The sequence below is a fragment of the Eubalaena glacialis genome, chromosome 1 (assembly GCF_028564815.1).
Source record: "Eubalaena glacialis isolate mEubGla1 chromosome 1, mEubGla1.1.hap2.+ XY, whole genome shotgun sequence".
Classification (NCBI taxonomy): Eukaryota; Metazoa; Chordata; class Mammalia; order Artiodactyla; family Balaenidae; genus Eubalaena; species Eubalaena glacialis.
Window position 1 is genome coordinate 12,210,350 of NC_083716.1, and position 18,867 is coordinate 12,229,216.

General features: G+C 43.1%; 1 protein-coding gene and 1 pseudogene across 2 annotated transcripts in view; both read left to right on the forward strand.

Annotated features, from left to right (window-relative positions):
* The first annotated feature begins 4,666 nt into the window (after nt 1-4,666).
* On the forward strand, nt 4,667-5,375 carry LOC133090946 (10 kDa heat shock protein, mitochondrial-like; annotated as a pseudogene).
* Nucleotides 5,376-15,184: 9,809 nt separating this feature from the next.
* EIF3A (eukaryotic translation initiation factor 3 subunit A) overlaps nt 15,185-18,867 on the forward strand; it is a 31,670-nt gene continuing 27,987 nt past the window's right edge. For both annotated transcript variants that reach the window (XM_061190393.1, XM_061190478.1), the window contains exon 1: nt 15,185-15,377. In XM_061190393.1, coding sequence (XP_061046376.1) covers nt 15,329-15,377 — 49 coding nt within the window. In that variant the 5' untranslated portion in view covers nt 15,185-15,328. The remainder of the gene's footprint in view (nt 15,378-18,867) is intronic.

Below are 18,867 nucleotides of genomic sequence, written 5' to 3' on the forward strand. Positions count from 1 at the left end.
TTACCTTTGAGTCATTATCTCTGCAGTAAAGGGGTGGGGCCATTGAGTTCACCTAGATAGTCTTCCTTGGATGGGCAATTGTTCCCTCATCTGGGATTAAGACATATAGTCACCTGTGTTTGGGAGTTTAAGAGGAAATGTGCCAGACACCTGAAGGGATCCCAACACCTCCAAGGAGAGAAAGTAACACAGGGTCTGTGTGCATGGAGTGATGGACCCTGAAACCAGCCCTACATAACCTGCTGTTCCTGAGGCAACTGGTTCCCCTGAGGAGCCAGAGCAAGAGTTCCTCAGAGATTCAGGGTCCCCCACAAAAATCAGCACAAGGATCCATGCCCTGAGGAACATCACAGAGTCCAGTACCATAGTGGATGCTGCAGGCTTAGTCTTTCAACAGTGATCTGTGGGGCTGTGAGAACCACAGTCACACGTGGAATGCCCAGAACTACTTCACAAACTCCCTGGATTTGTTTGCTGGGCATCTGGGACAATTGGAAAGAAACCCTTAATAAGGCAGCTGGATGCTCTAGAATTTCATACGAAAGATAAAAGCAACATGAACATAATTGTTTATAGAGTTTGCGGTAGTTCATACTGATTTAACTAGGAAATACCATTTTGTTTAATATGGGTTTTATGTATTTAAAGAAAAAATGTTAATGAAGCCTTTTAAAAAGGCAGTTTGGCAGTATCTATCAAAATGGAAAAGTGCATACCCAGCAATTTACTTTTAGGACATACTACACATGGACACAAATATGCATGTGCAAGGATCTTCATACAGTGCTACTAGTAATAGTGAAAATGTGAGAAGAAGAACTGCAATCCTGCAGCCTGTGGAACAAAAACCACATTCACAGAAAGACAGACAAGATGAAAAGGCACAGGGCTATGTACCAGATGAAGGAACAAGACAAAAGCCCAGAAAAACAGCTAAATGAACTGGAGATAGGAAACCTTCCAGAAAAAGAATTCAGAATAATAATAGTGAAGATGATCCAGGACCTCGGCAAAAGAATGGAGGCAAAGATCGAGAAGATGCAAGAAATGTTTAACAAAGATCTAGAAGAATTAAAGAACAAACAAACAGAGATGAACAACACAATAACTGAAATGAAAACTACACTAGAAGGAATCAACAGCAGAATCACTGAGGCAGAAGAACGGATAAGTGACCTGGAACACAGAATGGTGGAATTCACTGCTGCGGAACAGAATAAAGAAAAAAGAATGAAAAGAAATGAAGACAGCCTAAGAGACCTCTGGGACAACATTAAATGCAACAACATTCGCATGATAGGGGTCCCAGAAGGAGAAGAGAGAGAGAAAGGACTCGAGAAAATATTTGAAGAGATTATAGTTGAAAACTTCCCTAACATGGGAAAGGAAATAGCCACCCAAGTCCACGAAGCACAGAGATTCCCATACAGGATAAACCCAAGGAGAAACACGCCGAGACACATAGTAATCAAATTGGCAAAAATTAAAGACAAAGAAAAATTATTGAAAGCAGCAAGGGAAAAATGACAAATAACATACAAGGGAACTCCCATAAGGTTAACAGCTGGTTTCTCAGCAGAAACTCTACAAGCCAGAAGGGAGTGGCATGATATACTTAAAGTGATGAAAGGGAAGAACCTACAACCAAGATTACTCTACCCGGCAAGGATCTCATTTAGATTCGATGGAGAAATCAAAAGCTTTACAGACAAACAAAAGCTAAGAAAATTCAACACCACCAAACCAGCTCTACAACAAATGCTAAAGGAACTTCTCTAAGTGGGAAACACTAGAGAAGAAAAGGACCTACAAAAACAAACCCAAAACAATTAAGAATATGGTAATAGGAACATACATATCGATAATTACCTTAAACGTGAATGGATTAAATGCTCCAACCAAAAGACACCGGCTGGCTGAATGGATACAAAAACAAGACCCATATATATGCTGTCTACAAGAGACCCACTTCAGACCTAGGGACACATTCAGACTGAAAGTGAAGGGATGGAAAAAGATATTCCATGCAAATGGAAATCAAAAGAAAGCTGGAGTAGCAATACTCATATAAGATAAAATAGACTTTAAAATAAAGAATGTTACAAGAGACAAGGAAGGACACTACATAATGATCGAGGGATCAATCCAAGAAGAAGATATAACAATTATAAATATATATGCACCCAACATGGGAGCACCTCAATACATAAGATAACTGCTAACAGCTATAAAAGAGGAAATCAACAATAACAGTGGGGGACTTTAACACCTCACTTACACCAATGGACAGATCATCCAAAATGAAAATAAATAAGGACACAGAAGCTTTAAATGACACAATAGACCAGATAGATTTAATTGATATTTATAGGACATTCCATCCAAAAACAGCAGATTACACTTTCTTCTCAAGTGCACATGGAACATTCTCCAGGATAGATCACATCTTGGGTCACAAATCAAGCCTAGGTAAATTTAAGAAAATTGAAATCATATCAAGCATCTTTTCCGGCCACAATGCTATGAGATTAGAAATCAGTTACAGGCTACAAACAGCAAATGCTGGAGACGGTGTGGAGAAAAGGGAACCCTCTTGCACTGTTGGTGGGAATGTAAATTGATACAGCCACTATGGAGAATGGTATGGAGGTTCCTTAAAAAAGTAAAAATAGAATAACCATATGACCCAGCAATCCCACTACTAGGCATATACCCAGAGAAAACCGTAATTCAAAAAGACATATGCACCCCAGTGTTCATTGCAGCATTATTTACAATAGCCAGGACATGGAAGCAACCTAAATGCCCATTGACAGACGAATGGATAAAGAAGATGTGGTACATATATAGAATGGAATATTACTCAGCCATAAAAAGGAATGAAACTGGGTCATTTGTAGAGACGTGGATGGATCCAGAGACTGTCATACAGGGTGAAGTAAGTCAGAAAGAGAAAAACAAATATCGCATATTAACGCATATATCTGGAACCTAGAAAAATGGTACAGATGAACTGGTTTGCAGGGCAGAAATTGAGACGCAGATGTAGAGAACAAACATATGGACACCAAGGGGGGAAAGCAGCAGCGGGTGGTGGTGGTGGTGTGATGAACTGGGCGATTGGGATTGACATGTATACACTGATGTGTATAAAATCAATGACTAATAAGAACCTGCTGTATAAAAAAATAAAGTAAAATTCAAAAAAAATGTTAAGTAGAAACTAACACACCATTGTAAAGCAATTATACTCCAATAAAGATGTTTAAAAAAATGTTAAAAAGATAAAATAAATCTTCTGTAAAAAAAAAGAAAATGTGAAAATTAGCCAATATTAATGAAGAAACAAAAAACAATCGTACGTTCCGTATTACAGAATGCTATGAAGCTATGAAGGAGAGTGAGGTAGACATATTTGTACTAACTCATTATAATCCCATCTATGTGTAAAACTCCAAGCTGCTATGTGTATATGTGTATGTATATATGTTATAGGATGGGAGGGATGCATACCCAGCTGCTGACAGTGGTTTCCTCAGAGGAAGAGCAAGGGGGGAGGGTGTGAAGGAAGGTTTGGGGCTGTGTACCCCAAACACTGTGGACTGTATAATAAAAATACAAATATATGGAAATGTATAGTACAGAAATGTATACAAATACAAATATTTATAAATGTGTATATTTAGTGCATAAAGGCATTAAATATACTATCTATAAGGTCCCTAACTGTAAAAATATAGAACAATATTGAAAAGTATTCAAATGTTAGTAACAGTGGTTTTCTTTAGATAGATGACTTCAGCAATTTTTTTCTCCTATTACTTTTATTTCACAATTTAAAAAATGCTGTATTTCTTTGCATCCAATAGTCCAAATTTTTAAATCTCTGAAATTGGGATGCATCCTATAATTATAATCGGGAGTGTTTTTTTCTTTCTTAATGGTACATAAAATGATGTGTTTAATCACTAATGGCATTTCTAGATTTGAAGAAACATGGTAGACAGAAAAAATAAGAAAATATGTTAAATTCATAGACCCCAGATATTCTGTCTTTTCCACTTCACTAAGGTCATTTGCTGAATCTTAAAAGAGACACATTTAGCCCAAAATACGTTATAATTTTATGTGGTATTTGGGCTTGGGTAATCATTTTCCATTAAATTAGCAAGAATGTAGAATCAGTAAGACTTGATTTCCTTTGCTCAGTGCGCTAGCATCTGCAAAACAGACTGTGACATGGGATAAAGGCTGGGGAGAGGGTACAGACATCAGCACAGCAGAGTTCTTGCCTGTGACCACCTTACAACAGGTGGAAAACAGAAAAGAGTAGAGGGAATGCATGACCAGATCTACTGTTTCTGGGATTTCAGACCTAGAGATCCACACTTGCGGAAAGAGAAAAAGGCGAGAAGTCTCAGAGGTGGAACAGGATGAGAGCCTCCGAGTCATTGCCTCTCCTTGCCCTGCTTGGGTGGCTCTGCTGGGTGTGGGGACCTAAGGTGGGCACTCTAAGTACTTCCTCTAAGAGTAAGTTAGGGAAAGCCCCCTGTGGCCAAGGCCCATCGGTGTCACCTTAGTCTCTGGCACATTCTGGAGGCATTCAGAAAATAAATGAGGAGGAAGATGATGACCAACAGGTACTAAAACAAAGGATTTGAGGGAGATGGTGGTGGGTACTGGGAGGGAAGGATAAAGAAGGCTGCGGCCAGGCTCGGATGGAGTGGGACAGAGGGTAGGGTTGGAGAGGTTATCTCTGGGAATGTGGGAGGATGACTGGAACTGACGCCTTCCTCCCTCCCCTTTCACCCCCAAGCGCTGTCAGACCTGCCAGACAGGTTCTCCAGCGTTAAGGGGGAGAAGTAGAGGGTGGAGAGAGGGGCGGCACCCCAACCTTTGGCAATAAGATTGACTGCTGAGTGTGGAACAGACAAACTTGAGCTCTAATTCCAGCTCTGCCCCTCCTAGCTGTTAAACCAGTCTTCTCTGGGCTTGTTTTCTCAGTGATCAAATGCAGCTAACCATATCTTCCTCTGTGCCTGTCCTAATAAGGGTTGGACCAAGAAAAATCTTTATGCTAATGTTATAGATAAGAGTAGCCTTGTGGAGAGTATGAACTAAACTACGGTGGCCGGTGTCAGGGCAGGACAGGCATTTAGAAAGTTTTTCCCCCTCTTTGACCGAGTATTAGTTGAAAAGAGTGCAGCGGAAACTGTAACCAAAAGAGGCATTATGCTTCTAGAAAAATCTCAAGGAAAAGTATTGCAAACAACAGTAGTAGTTACCGGACTGGGCTCTAAGGCACCAAAGCAGTTCTAGACAAGGATTATTTCTTACTTAGAGATGGTGACGTTCTTGGAAAGTATGTAGACTGAAATAAATCACTACTGAAATGGCATCACGTGAAGCTGCCCATTCCACTGAGGTATTTCATCATGTAAATAATTTCCATGTCTCTCTTTTATAATAAACTAATGATATCCCCCCAAAAGAATAGCCTGTGTAGGGCATCCCCAAGACCACCCCCAGATTCAATGATTTGTTCAGGGGATTCACAGGATTCAGCATATAGCTGTATTCATGGCTATAATTTATTACAGCTGGAGGATACAAAGCCAAATAGCAAAGGGGAAAGGCACAGGGGCTGATGTTCAGGGCAAAGTAGGCCCAAGCTTCCAAGAGTCCTCTCCTAGTGGAGTCACACAGGATGCACTTGATTCCTCCAGCGACAAGTTGTGACAGCACATGTGAAATATTGTTGACCAGGGAAGCTCATTAGAGACTCAAGGTTTTTATTGAAGGTGCCGGTCACGTAGGCAACTTCTGCCCAGCACGTTTCAAAATTCCAGCCTCTCACAAGGAAACAGGTGTTCAGCATGAACCCCACTGTGTGTACGAATAGGTTAGGCATAGTTGGTTACTCTTATCAATTCTGGGAATGGTGGGAGTGATCCCGAAATCCAAGTTCCCGACACCAGCCAAGGGCCTACCTTCCTGGCAGGCTTTTCTAAGGGTGACAGTCTCTGGCCCGCTACGTCTGGTTTGTGCAACCTGCTCCTTGCTCCCCAGGAAAAGATAAAGAAGTTGTTGGCACTGATGTGGATTTGGAAAATGCCCAAACTCTCTGGGTATGTGGATAAGGGACCCAATATTTTCCACAGATGTTCCAATGCCCAGGCTCTTGTGAGCCAAGTGTGGCTCTTCTTTTCATCTGTTTCCATAACTGGATTTAATCAGAGATTAGGCATGTAGTCAGCCAAGAGCTTCTTTGGGGTGGCAGCTCTTTTAAGGGATTCCGGGCCTGCCAGGGGACTGGAAAGTCACTTCTGGAAGGGGATTCAGTCAACTGCCCTGACACTCTGTCTTGATGGTTAACTGGCTTCCAGGCTATTCGAGACTTCCAGAACATTCCCAAGAGGAAGTCATCCTTCTTGTGTTCTCCAACATTTCAGGATGCTAATATTGGAAACTGAGTAGATCCTAGGCCCCAGGAAGCCCAGCTTTGGAGCTGTGTTGCATTAAAAGAAACATTTCAGTAAGGAAAATGCAATTAAAATTAATTCTGATCCTTATTTGCATTTTTCAAAGAGCATTAAAGATGACAGAATTCATTACCTACAGTAATATGTCTTAAAATTCCTTTCCTCTCATATTCTTAAACATTTTATTGTATTATTTTTAATTTTAAAATGTGGTACTGAAATCTGGGATAAATGTTTTGTTTTAGAACAGTTTTCGATTTACAGAAAAGTTGCAATGATAATACTGAGAGTTACCATATACTCCCCACCCGGTTTCTTCTATTATTAACATCTTACATCAGTGTAGTACATTTGTGGGACTTTTCTAGTGGTCCAGTGGCTAAGGCTCCATGCTCCCAATGCAGGGGGCCCGGGTTTGATCCCTGGTCAGGGAACTAGATCCTACATGCTGCAACTAAAAAGATCCCACATGCCGCAACTAAGACCCGGTGCAAGCCAAATGAATAAATAAATATTAAAAAAAAAAAAGTATAGTACATTTGTCACAACTATTGAGCCAATGTTGATACATTAGTAACTGAAGTTTATATTTTATCCAGATTTCCTTAATTTTTACCTAATGAGTTTTTCTGTTTCAGGTTTCTACTTAGGATGTTTCCTTAGGGTCCTCTTGGCTGTGACAGTTTCTCAGACTTTCCTTGTTTTTGATCACTTTGACAGTTTTGAGGAGTAGTGGCCAGGTATTTTATAAACTGTCCTTCAGTTAGGAGTTGTCTGATGTTTTTCTCACGATAAGACTAGGTTTTGCATTTAGCGGGAGGAAGACCACAGTGGTCAAGTGCAGTTCTCATCTCATCATATGACACCTTGATCACCTGGCTGAGGTTGTGTTTGTTGGGTTTCTCTCCTGGAAAGTCACTCTCTCTCTCCTTTTTCTATACTGTTCTTTTTGGGTAGAAGTCACTATGCACAGCTGACACCTAAGGAGTGGAGGCTTATGCTCCACTCTCTTGAGGGCAAAGTATCTATATAAATTATGTGGAATTCTTCTCCACGGGAAATTTCTCTATTTGCTCACATTTATTTATTCAATCATGTATTTATGTCGGCACAGACTCCCTTGTATTTTTGTAAACTCTCTCTCTCATTCATCTGGCACAGGTTCTCATATCTCTCTCCACTCTCCTTAGAAGTAACTCTTTCCCTTACCTTCGATCTTCTCTCCTCTTTCCTTTTTTCCCCCCATTAGCCTTTTTTCCCACCCCTCTATTATCCCTCTGTCTCTCATCTCAGCCCCTTCCTACTTGAATCTCCTACCCACCTTCTCCAGCTGTCCTCCTCATTGATTACTTCCTGTCCCGAATATAGGATGTGGAAAACAGGGGGAAGGAAAGGGGGAAACGCTCATTAGTCATCATCAGAATAGTTTAGCAGTTGAGGGGGCAGAAAGAGGCTGTGAATATTTCAAGCACTGATTATTTTATCCGTCTTGCATATACGTGGAAATGACTTCTAGAGAGCTTGTGTCAGGGATGGTGCTAAGAACGATACACATAGTATCTCACTCAACCTCACAACAACCTCATAATGCTTATTCCACGGTTGATAAAGCTGAGGCTCAGAGAGATTACTTGCCCAATGTCAAGTAAAATGGCAAAGCTGTGGTTTGAAGCCACAACTAACTCCAAAACTGGCATGCTCATAGGAATAAGTGAGATCTATTTATAATCCTAGTTCCCTAGGAAATGTAACATGCCCCTAGTTCTAAAAACACCAGTGTGGAGTACGGTAACTTGTTCATAGCCTCAGAGAGTCTCAAAGCTCTCATGAGGCTTTCGCTAGACCTGTCTGAATTTTTATAGTTACACCTTACACAGTCTTGCCCTTTTCCTCCATTGAGCTGTACCCTGGTTTTCACTTCCTGCAAAGCGAAGACTCCATAGTGTTTCATTCTTTTTTCTCTGTGAGTTAATATGGAGAAAACTGTTAAGGTCTCTGTATTAGTTTTCTCTTGCTATGTAACAGGTTACCACAGACAGTGGCTTAAAACAACACCCATTTATTAGCTCCCAGTTCTGTAGATTTGTGTGGCTGGGTCTCTGTTCAGGGTCTTGCCAGGCTGCATTCCTTTCCGGAGGCTCTGGGGAAGAGTCTGTTTCCAAGCTCATCCAAGTTGTTGGTAGAATTCAGTTCCTTGCAGTTGTAGGACTGAGGCCTCCATTCACTGGTTGGCTTTTGGCTGGGGGACTGCTCTCGGCTCCTAGAGGCTGCCCGCAGTTTTTCGCTCTGTGGCTCCCTCCATATACTTTCTCATGCTTTGAATCTCTTACTTCCTCTGCCTCTGACCTCTACACCCAGATTTAAAGGGCTCATGTGATTGGTTAGGCCCACCCAGATGATGTCCCCCTCCCTTTTTTGGGGGGGGACGTGGGATCTTAGTTCCTCAACCAGGTGGAGCCTTAACCACTGGACCACCAGGGAAGCCCCAATCTCCCCTTCTTAAAGTCAGCTGTGACATATAACTAACCTACTCACAGAAGTAATACACCATCACATTTACAGTCCCAGACATTAAACAGGATGTGTACAACACGGAGAAGGAGTCTTGGAGGACATCTTAGAAGTCTGCCTACCACAGTCTCCATTCCTTCATTTATTCACACGTCTCATACTTATGGAATGCCTGCCCTGTGCTGGGCATAGTTCCAGGAGGTGGAGATACAGCGGTGAACAAGATGAACTTGGCCTCTTAAAGCTTACCATCTAGTATGTTAAGGCAGACAGTAACCAAGGAAACAGAGAAAACTCCCAGTTAGTGCTGACTGCTCCTCTGAGAATTAAAACAGGCTGGTCTTTAGATTAGATTGGGTGGTCAGGAAAGGGTTCTCTGAGGAGGGACTATTTTAGCTACTCCCTGAGAAGAGAGCACAATGAAAAGGTCCATGTGAAGATAGTCTAACATCCACAAACCTAGGATGAAAGCCCACACGTTCTAGGGTTCCCTCTAATCATGTTTAACACATTTCACAGAGACGCCTCGTTTCAAACCACACCCCAAACCACTCTGCACAGTGCCTTTTACTCATTCTGCTTCCTTGGCTGTAGTTGGTTTGTGTAGCTTTGGGCATAATCTCCTCAATTCCCAAGCAGGAGCTGGGCTTCATGGTGTGCCAACAATGGCATGTGTGAGCACGTATGCCAATTCCCACAAACAAGCCCCTCTTTCTTCTTCCCCTCAGCCTTCTTCTAGAGGCAAGCAGAATATTAATTGAAGACTCCTGAGTGTAAGATGCATTTTTCCCAATAAATAACAGTATATTGCCAGGACATGTTTCTGCTAAAGAATATACTCAACTGAATTTGTATTCCAAGTTCCTGCTTTAAATGTGCAGAACCCAAAGGCTCAGTGAGAACTGTCTGGCACAAGCACAGTGTAGCCCACGTCTGCCTTTGGTGCACCACCGCCTAAAAGCTTTCCAACCCCGGTTAGACACTTTCATGGTTAGGAATTCAAGGCTGTGAGGTTTAGGACCTAGTTTGTTATCGTGCAGCTGGAACCACCAAGGTGCTTGGGTGTGACCATGAGCCAGGCACTGTCCAGACGCAAAGATTAATGGTCCCAATCATTATCTTCAAAGGACTTCCAGGGTCATAGAGGAGACCAACATGCAGATGGGCAATTATAATATAGGAGGCTTGCTTTAACCAATTGTCATTTCTTCGACGAAGATTTATTGAGTGCTTACTCTGTGCAGGGCACTCTTACTGGTGCTGCAGATATAGCATTTGAACAAAACAGACAAATCCCTGCCCTCATCAAGCTTATATTCTAGAGGAGTAGACAATAAAGAAAGAAACTCATAAAATATATCAGGGATCAAATGATGATAAAGAAATCAATGCTATGGAGGAAAATAAAGAAGAGAAGCACGCTAGGAAGTACCGTATGGGAAGACATTATTATTACTTTAAAGAGGTGAGGGAAGACAGCACTGAAAAGGTGACACTGGCGTGGCATGGGAGGGACAGGGAAAGGAAGGGATCGTGTAGGGCCTTGTAGGCCATTATAAGGACTGACATTCACAGGGTGATCTGGGGGCCACAAGAGGGTCGTCATTAGGGGACTGACATGATCACCTCACTTTTGTGTTAAAAGGATCCCCCTCCTTGCTAAGTGGAGAAAAATGAGAAGGGAGCCAGGTGAAAAGAGAAAGACAAGCTAGCAGGTTATTATACACTCCAGATGAGAAATGATGGTGACTTGGATCAGAGTGATAGCTGTGGAGGTAGCACATGTGGGATTTGTTGATGGGTTGACTGGATGTGGGGATATGACAGAAAAAGTGGAGTCGAGGATGTCTCCAACACTTTTGTGGCTTAAGCAACCGGAAGAAAAGGGTTGCAATGGTTCACTGGGGGACGATGGCAGGAGGCACAGGTTGGAGCCAGAAGAGACCCGGAGTCTGGTTTGGGACAGGCTGGGTGTACGCCGTGTGTCAAACATTTAATGGATGTGAGACGGGCTTTCAGGGGAGAGATCAAGTGCTGATGATACAATTTTGTAACTTATAAGCACAGATGTGATTTCTAAAGCTATGAGCTAGCATGTCGGGTACGTTTGCCATAAGCAAGCATTTCCACTGCATAACTAATTGGCCGTAAGAAAATTTTGTTATGAAGGATATAATAACTGGTTGACAGTTCTTGGTTTGACAGTTTGGTTTCAACTGGTTGAAATGTATTAGCATTTCTTCCAGTTAGTGACATTATGGATGTCTTTATCGAGCTGACAGATGAGGTCCCTCTTTTACTTTTCGTTATTTTATCTTTTAGGGCAAAATTGCCTAAGGCCAATTTGTTATGCGGCAAAAAATATTTGGAGCCAAAATGCTTGCGGCAAAGATGCCTATGGCAAAGATGCATACTGCGAAAGTACCTAGAAGCCTGAGCTAGAACCAAGAGATGAAGATAGTTAGAGGAGGGAAGAGGTCCAGGAGCTGAGCCCTGGGACTTTTCAACCTTAGAGGTCAGAGAGATAAGGAGCAGACAGAGAGGTAGGAAGAAAATCAGGAAAGGGTGATCCTGGAAGCCAAATGAAGACAGTGTTTCAGGGAGGATGCAGTGATCATATCTGTGTGTGAGAGGAGATGGAATCCAACATATTGGTAGGTAGGGGCTGGCTCTAGATGGGATAGTGGATGGTGAGTAACAGGAGGGAAGGCAGAGGGTCTGAGCACAGATGAAGATGGGTGGTAGATGGCAGAGTGCCAAAGTTCTCTAATTTTTCCACTGTTTTGGCCATTGGCTGAGAGTAGAGAAAGGACGTACTGGAGAATTAGAGAGAGGAAAAAGTATGAACTAGTCATCCGGGAGAGTGGGAGTGTGGCCCAGAGAAGTGGAGTAGGATGGCTGAACAGCAACACAGTGCTTGTTGAGGCTTGTGATTGTGAACTTAAAGTGAGACTTGTCGACATGGCTGTGCATTCTTCTCCAGTCACATTAGGCTATAGGCAAGGAGTGGGTGGAGGGTTGGATTGGCCAGGGTTTGGGGTAGAATAAAGGGAGAACTGAGCAAGAAAATAACTAAATGATGGAGTCCAAGTTGCGTCTGGAGGAAACAGAGGACAAGAGGGATGAGAGCAGTGAAAAGGAAGCACAATTGATGAATGGATTGCAGGTCCCAGTCAGGCAGCAGGGTTGTTCAAGTTGGGATCTGATAGAATTAACCATAGGCGGTGGTGGCCAGAAAATAAGATGCTTGAAATCAAGATTTGGGAACTGAGATAGTTAGTGTGACAAGGTCTGGGTTAGGGGTCAGCAAACTATGGCCTGTGGGTTAAATTTGGCCTGCTGCCTGTTTTTATACAGCCTTGAGCTAAGAATGCTTTCTCACATTTTAAAATATATTAAAAAAAAAAAAAAGACTATCATCCTTTTAGCAAGAACGGTTGCCCCAATAATTGAAGACATTGCTTCCTGGTCTGCAAAGCCTACATTAATTACTACTTGGCCCTTTATAGAAAAAGTGTGTTGACTCTTGGTCTAGACTCTAGGGTATCACCATGTGTGAGTGGCTGAGCTCAGGTAGAGGGCACATAGTGAAGGCCAGGTGGCCAGGATCATTTACTGATACATGGGTATAGAGCCCACAAATCATTACGATGGTGGTGTTGGAGAGAGTGACAGGGAGCCAGAACTAAGAGCCAAGGAATGAGGGAATGTGACCTGGGTTCTGAAGATGCCTGTCGAGGACTGCAGTGTGGAGGAATCACATGTGGCCTAGACTGATGGCATGAATGTCAAAACTCAGAATTTAAGGGAGGAGAGAGAAAGAGAGAGAGCGCGCTCTGGAAGTAGCTAGTGGGAAGAGCTAGTCGGTCACTGGTCACCTCCAGGCACCAGTGGTTTGATGGAGGAACACAGCCACCCCTTGACGAGGTTGCAGGGGCAGCAGAGTGTTCAGGGCTGGCCCCAGTGATGGAGTTAACGGTGGCCTGAACAAAGAGCACAGGCAAAGGGGAAGTTGGGTTGGGCCCCCGCTGGCAGGAAAGGCTTTGCAGAGGAAGCCTTTGGGCTGAAGCTTGAAGTACTAGCAGGAGTTAGTCAGGTAACGGTGGTGGTGGGGGGGAGGGATATATATGTGCAGGAAAGCATGGTATCTTTGAGCACTGACCTCAGAAAATCATGAGTGAACTTCGGCACAACTGGAGGTTCATAATCAGTGCCATTAGGAACTTTGGGTGAAGAACATTCTTGTTTCTTCTTTCCTATTTGCATGCTGAGGCTTAGGGATATCGAGCACTCCGTGTAGATGGGGAGATGCTCTATGAATGAAGTGTGACACACATTGGCCTTTAAACTTGTTACCTCCCCATGTGTAAGGTAGGAAAATGTATTATATAAATATTTATGTAAGGATTTATTCATTTCTCTCTCCAGCATTTTTTGAGAGCATCTTGTCTGCCTGATGCCGTGCCAGGCATTGGGGATACAGTGGTGAACAACACAAATATGGTCCTTCCCTCTCTGAACTTACAGTCCGCAAGTAATTACACTGAAGTATGGTCAGTGCTAAGACAGGATGTTACTGGCGCTCAATGCCTTGGCACCTAATCTTATCTGGGGGCCAGGGAAGAATCCTGGCAGAAGTGACATGTATAGGTGATTGTTGCCAGAGCAAGGAATGGGCAGTGGTGAATTTCCAAGTGAAGTGATGGCATGCGCTGGGTTGGAGGTAGGAAAGGGCTGTTTCGGGCACTGAAAAGACGCTGAGTGTGCTGAGAGATGGGCCTAGAGAGACGATGCGGGCCTGGACTGGAGTGGTGTCTCCGTTTCCACGTGGCTTCTTTTTTTTTTTTTTGGCCTTGTGGGATCTTAGTTCCCTGACCGGGGATTGAACCCGGGCCCTGGGTGGTGAAAGCACGGAGTCCTAACCACTGTACTGCCAGGGAATTCCCTCCACGGAGCTTCCGATGAGTGTTCAAATCTTCCTCTCTCTAGACTGCAAAGTCTGAGAAGGCAGGAACCAAATCTATCCTGTTCAGCTGCTGTGTACCTACCTATCGGGGTGCTTATCTCCTCAGCCTGGCACATAGTAATGGTTTGTTGATAATATGACGTAGTTTGTTCAATGAATGTATAAATGTGAACCTTGGTTTACCCCTGAAATTTATTATGTTCGTCAGTATAAATACCTTCATTACAGCATTTTTGTACACAAAACAATGAATGTGAAAGCATTTCAGTAAACTGTAAAACGTGATACTTGTTTTAATACTGTAAGACATTATGTTGCAAATATGTATAATGTAGTACTTCAGTTGTGCCCTTAACAACTGTTTTTTTGAGAATCATATTTATTCCACTCAAGTCAGAAAAGCCCTCCAGAACACTGTATTAGAGAAATTATCCAGTCATATATAGTACAAAAGTAGCTTGATTAGGGAAAAAACCTTTATCACCCTGATTACTTCCTTTTGCCACCTCCTGAGTGGCTTTTAGTATGCTTAGGTTGCTTGTTTTCTACTAAGTGAGCATTAATCAACAGGAAGTAATTATGCTTTCCTCCAGGCCCAGAAAAGATCCTATCTTGACCCTCATTGTGTACTCATCTATCTCTGAGGGCCCAGGTAATCTCTGTGTCCCCAATTTTAAAATTTTACCTAGATATGAAATAAGCTTGCTTATTTGTTTAAGTTACTTATTACAACCCTCCTCCCCATACTAGTCCGTGCTGTGACAGGTCACTACTATCTCCAGTGGTGAGCATCGCTGGCCCTAATGATATCTGCTCAAAGCACTTGTGTTAAGTGAATAAATTCAGCATTTTAACTCAGTCAAGCCAGGACATTCTCTAGGCGGATGGGACCTGATAGTAAATTTGTATGACTCCGCACAAGTCATGTTAAAAGAAGAATCTGTGCCTTCTCGCCAGACAGAAGCTCTGAGCCAAATCTCACCTTTCCCACCCAGATTGTCGCTCAAGAGTGAGGTGCCGGAGAACCAGCTCCCTAACATTTCCCCGCGGAGTCCCCAGGTGCAGCCAGAGAGCTAGGAAGCCTTCGGCCGGCGCCACGTCAGCCGGCAGGCGTGCGCCCAATGCGCCTGCGCGCGAGGAGGGGCGGTGCGTGGGCGAAGGCCCGCCCCTACATCCGGGGCCTAGGCGGCGGCGGCGACGCCGCCGCGCGGGGGTCACGTGGTTCTTTCCTTTCCGTCTCTGGCCGGCTGGGCGCGGGCTACTGCTGGCGAGGAGCGTGGAGCCTCGCGCTGCTTCCCCTTCGTCTCCTCTCCCGGCCCGGGCCCCTAAGGAGTTCGCTGACGCCGGGTGAGCTGAGCCTGCCGCCAAGATGCCGGCCTATTTCCAGAGGCCGGAAAATGCCCTCAAACGCGCCAACGGTGAGTAGGGGATCAGGGCGCGCCGGACTGGGGCGGCCCGAGGCCTCGGAAGTCGAGGCGCCCGGGCCAGCTTCTCGCTGCTCCGCCGCCCAGCTGCGGCTGCACAGGAGGCCGATGCGGCCTCCCCGCCGCCGACTCAGGCCGTGGTTGGGCATGGTGTCCCTTCTTGCTCCAACCGACTGGGGGGTGGGAGGCGCGGAGCAGGGAACCGTCGCTTGGGGGTCCGTCCCTCCCGCCGCCGCCGCCGGGTGAGTCTCGGGGCCGCGGCTCCCGAGACAGGCCTACCCGGGCCCGAGCTTCTGCCGCCCGCCCGCACGCCTGCGCTTGGTCCTCCAGACCACGGGGCTTTCAGCTTCGGCCCCGCGCCCCCGGTCGCCATCTGGGAGTGCCGGGGAGGAGGAAACATGGCTCCCTCCTGGGGACAATGCACGCGAGAACCTCGGCTCCACCTCCCGCCGGGCCGGGAGCCGTGCAGTCCCACCTCCGACCCTCCCGCAGACAGCTCGGCACCCCCCGAATCCAGCCCCGCGCTTTGCGGGGTCAGGGTCCACTTACCCTCTCCTCTGACCACTATCTCCGCTTCGGGGACTGTGACCCATTTAACCCGTTTCCTATTTTTTTCTGGCATTGATTATTGGCAGCTTAGAAGCCTACTCCGAATCACAGGAAGTTGGAACAGAGTTAATACTGTAAGAGGGACTTCAAGTTCTCTCTCAAAGATAACGAAAGTGAGGCCTAGGGAGTCTGGTTTGCTCAAGGTCACTCTGGGAGTTAGTTGTTGAGCTAGGAGTCTAAAACCAAGGTCTCTTAAGTTCCAGATCAGTCGATTTTTTTCACCACGGCGCTGCTACTTGCGATTTTTATTTCCATACGTGTACTTACGGGAAAACTTGTGCTTGTCCCGGTCCATTCAAGAGGCATTTATTACGTTGGCATTATGGGGGTGCAAATGTATTATACGTGCCTCTGGTCTTTAAACACTTTCTTATTTAGGGTTTGTAAGTGTTAAGGGCGTCCATTGCTCTTAGTTTCACCCTTCTTCCATTCAAACAAGTTTTGGATCTTATCCATGTTGTAGGTGGATGTGCCGTGTCTGTTAAGCTTTTATGCTTGTGAAGCTTATTTTGTTAGTTTGTTTGAAAATCCTCTTAGGAAAAGGTCAATTTCAGTCAGTGCATACGATTGATACTACTGATAATCTGTCAGGGCCAGAGGTCTGTTTGTCCCATGCTTGTTATTTTAACTAGAAGTAAGAATGTCGGGGAGAAGTAACAGTCTGTGAAATAGGATAGTGCCACATTCTGTGGAATAGAGTAATTGTTTTAAAAACAATTGAAACTACAACTTTGATCTAATCAACACCCATTCTAATTCTCTATCTAATAGTTAGAACAGGCAAGAAGTTTACAGATGTTGATTAATTTATAGGAAAGAAAATAGATTGAGATGGAAATTTAACCCTACAAAATGAGCTAGCAAAGTTAGGGAAAACATTTTTTTTTTTGATGTTTTGATACTTAGAGAATTATTTTGTGGTATACCAAATGACTTGGGTGAAATTACTGCTGTAATTGCTTCTGCAGATCTGTTTTACAGTCCTTTGAATGCTTGACCAACAGACATTTTTTCCCCATGTTAATTGGCTGAAGCACTGTAATCTCAATGGCCTAAATATTACACATTTGATGTGTTCAGGCCTTGTTTCCTTTGCTCCTCCCTTCTGAATCATTTTATGAACTTAATATGTCAGTAATTTTTTAAAATTAGAAGGGATATATGTAACAAATCTTAAATCTTTTCTCACAATTTCTAAGTTGAAATAGATTTGATTCATGGAGGGCAATATGGGGAAAATGTCAGAAATTAAAGTAGGCAAGATGAGAAAGGGACACTGAGATGGAGGTGGGAACTTGAATTTTGTTAGTGTAGTTTTTCAAAAAGGCCCCTTTAAGCTGTAGGATGAGTGCTTGTATGGTAGGGATGCCTTACCTTTCAAGTAGTAATTTCTGTACCTTTGATCTTGTGAACGAGAGATCCCATCTTAGTGTCAGAGAGCAGAATGTGGATGACAAATGACACTGCTTATAAAACTTTAAATAGGATGATCAAAGCACATTTTATTTTAATGGAAATAATCTCATTTATCTATAACATTGGTAATCTCAATCACATTTGGACCTCATCCATTACATTATCCTAATAAAACATGAATAAATTTAAGTGTAGAATAGTTTATCAGAGCAATATTTTTGGAAACAATTGGAAAACAATCATCCAGGAAAATGAGAACTTGGCCCAGCAGTTACAGGCAAGAAATTCATTCCCCAGAATCATTTGGAAAAAGCCATTTTCCAGTTTATATTGTTAAGTAGTGCCAAACCAGTTGCTTCTGACCCTGTAACAGCTTTTTAACTTACACTCTACAACCAATGACTTAAAAATGAAGTTGTTAATGAACCCACAAATTGTGTAACATTATAGCTTATCTACTTGGTCCGGTGCACAAATAAACTAGTAAAATTGAAGGGTTGACCTAAAGTTTTTCTTTATAGGTAGACACATAGTTTCATTCATTGTGTCTTTAAGGTAAACTCAGAATGCCCACCCTCCTAGTAATAGTTGGTAGTTCCACATTTTAATTTTTATTTCAAAAATATCAATCTGGAAATGAACATTTCTGTAAATTTTGCAGTAGAGGTTTTAGTGTGTGATAGTTTTTACCAGCCTCAAAAACTTTTTTTCCCCCTAATTAGATGATTCAGAGGATCATCTAAACTATATCCTCAGATATCAGTTAGGATAAAGACAGGAACTCACCATCATGGATCATCATGAGAAACTTCTTCCCATTTCAGTGTTTTCTTTTAAAAACATCCTTGCCTGGTATCCATGTTTTCCTTTTTTTCTTGGTGGTGGTGATGGTCCTATGAAAAATGATTTTTTTAATGCATTTGCTTTAACTTTTATGAAACTGTTGTTTCAGAGTTTGAAAGTATTGAATTTGGAATCCTAAATTTTGATTGGCTGTTGAGGAAATGAAAAGTACTTTTAGTTGTATCACTGAACAAGACTTTCTGTTTTTTTAAAAATGACATTAAGATACCACACGAATTTAAAAATAAGATATTGGGAAAGTGAATTATTTTTTGACAGTTTAATATTTTGTCACCACATCATGCTGGTGACTCTTTTTGTGCCTATTCTGTATTGCATTGACGGTGTTTATATATGGTAGTATGGGATTTAAATCCTCAACATAAGTTTGGGAATTGGATATAATAGGTTATAATAGGTCATTTTGGTGTGCTGCTCTGATACTCTTAATGTAAAGGATAAATTTAAAAACATTTACTCCCCAATTTTTGGCTGATAGAAACTGTTTATGTCAGTTTTGAAAAGCATTTAAAGTACTGTTGGATTTTAAAATAATCTTCTGTGCATGCTCCAGGAAGAAGATGGGTAGGTCCTCCCCTTAAAATAGAAAAGGCTT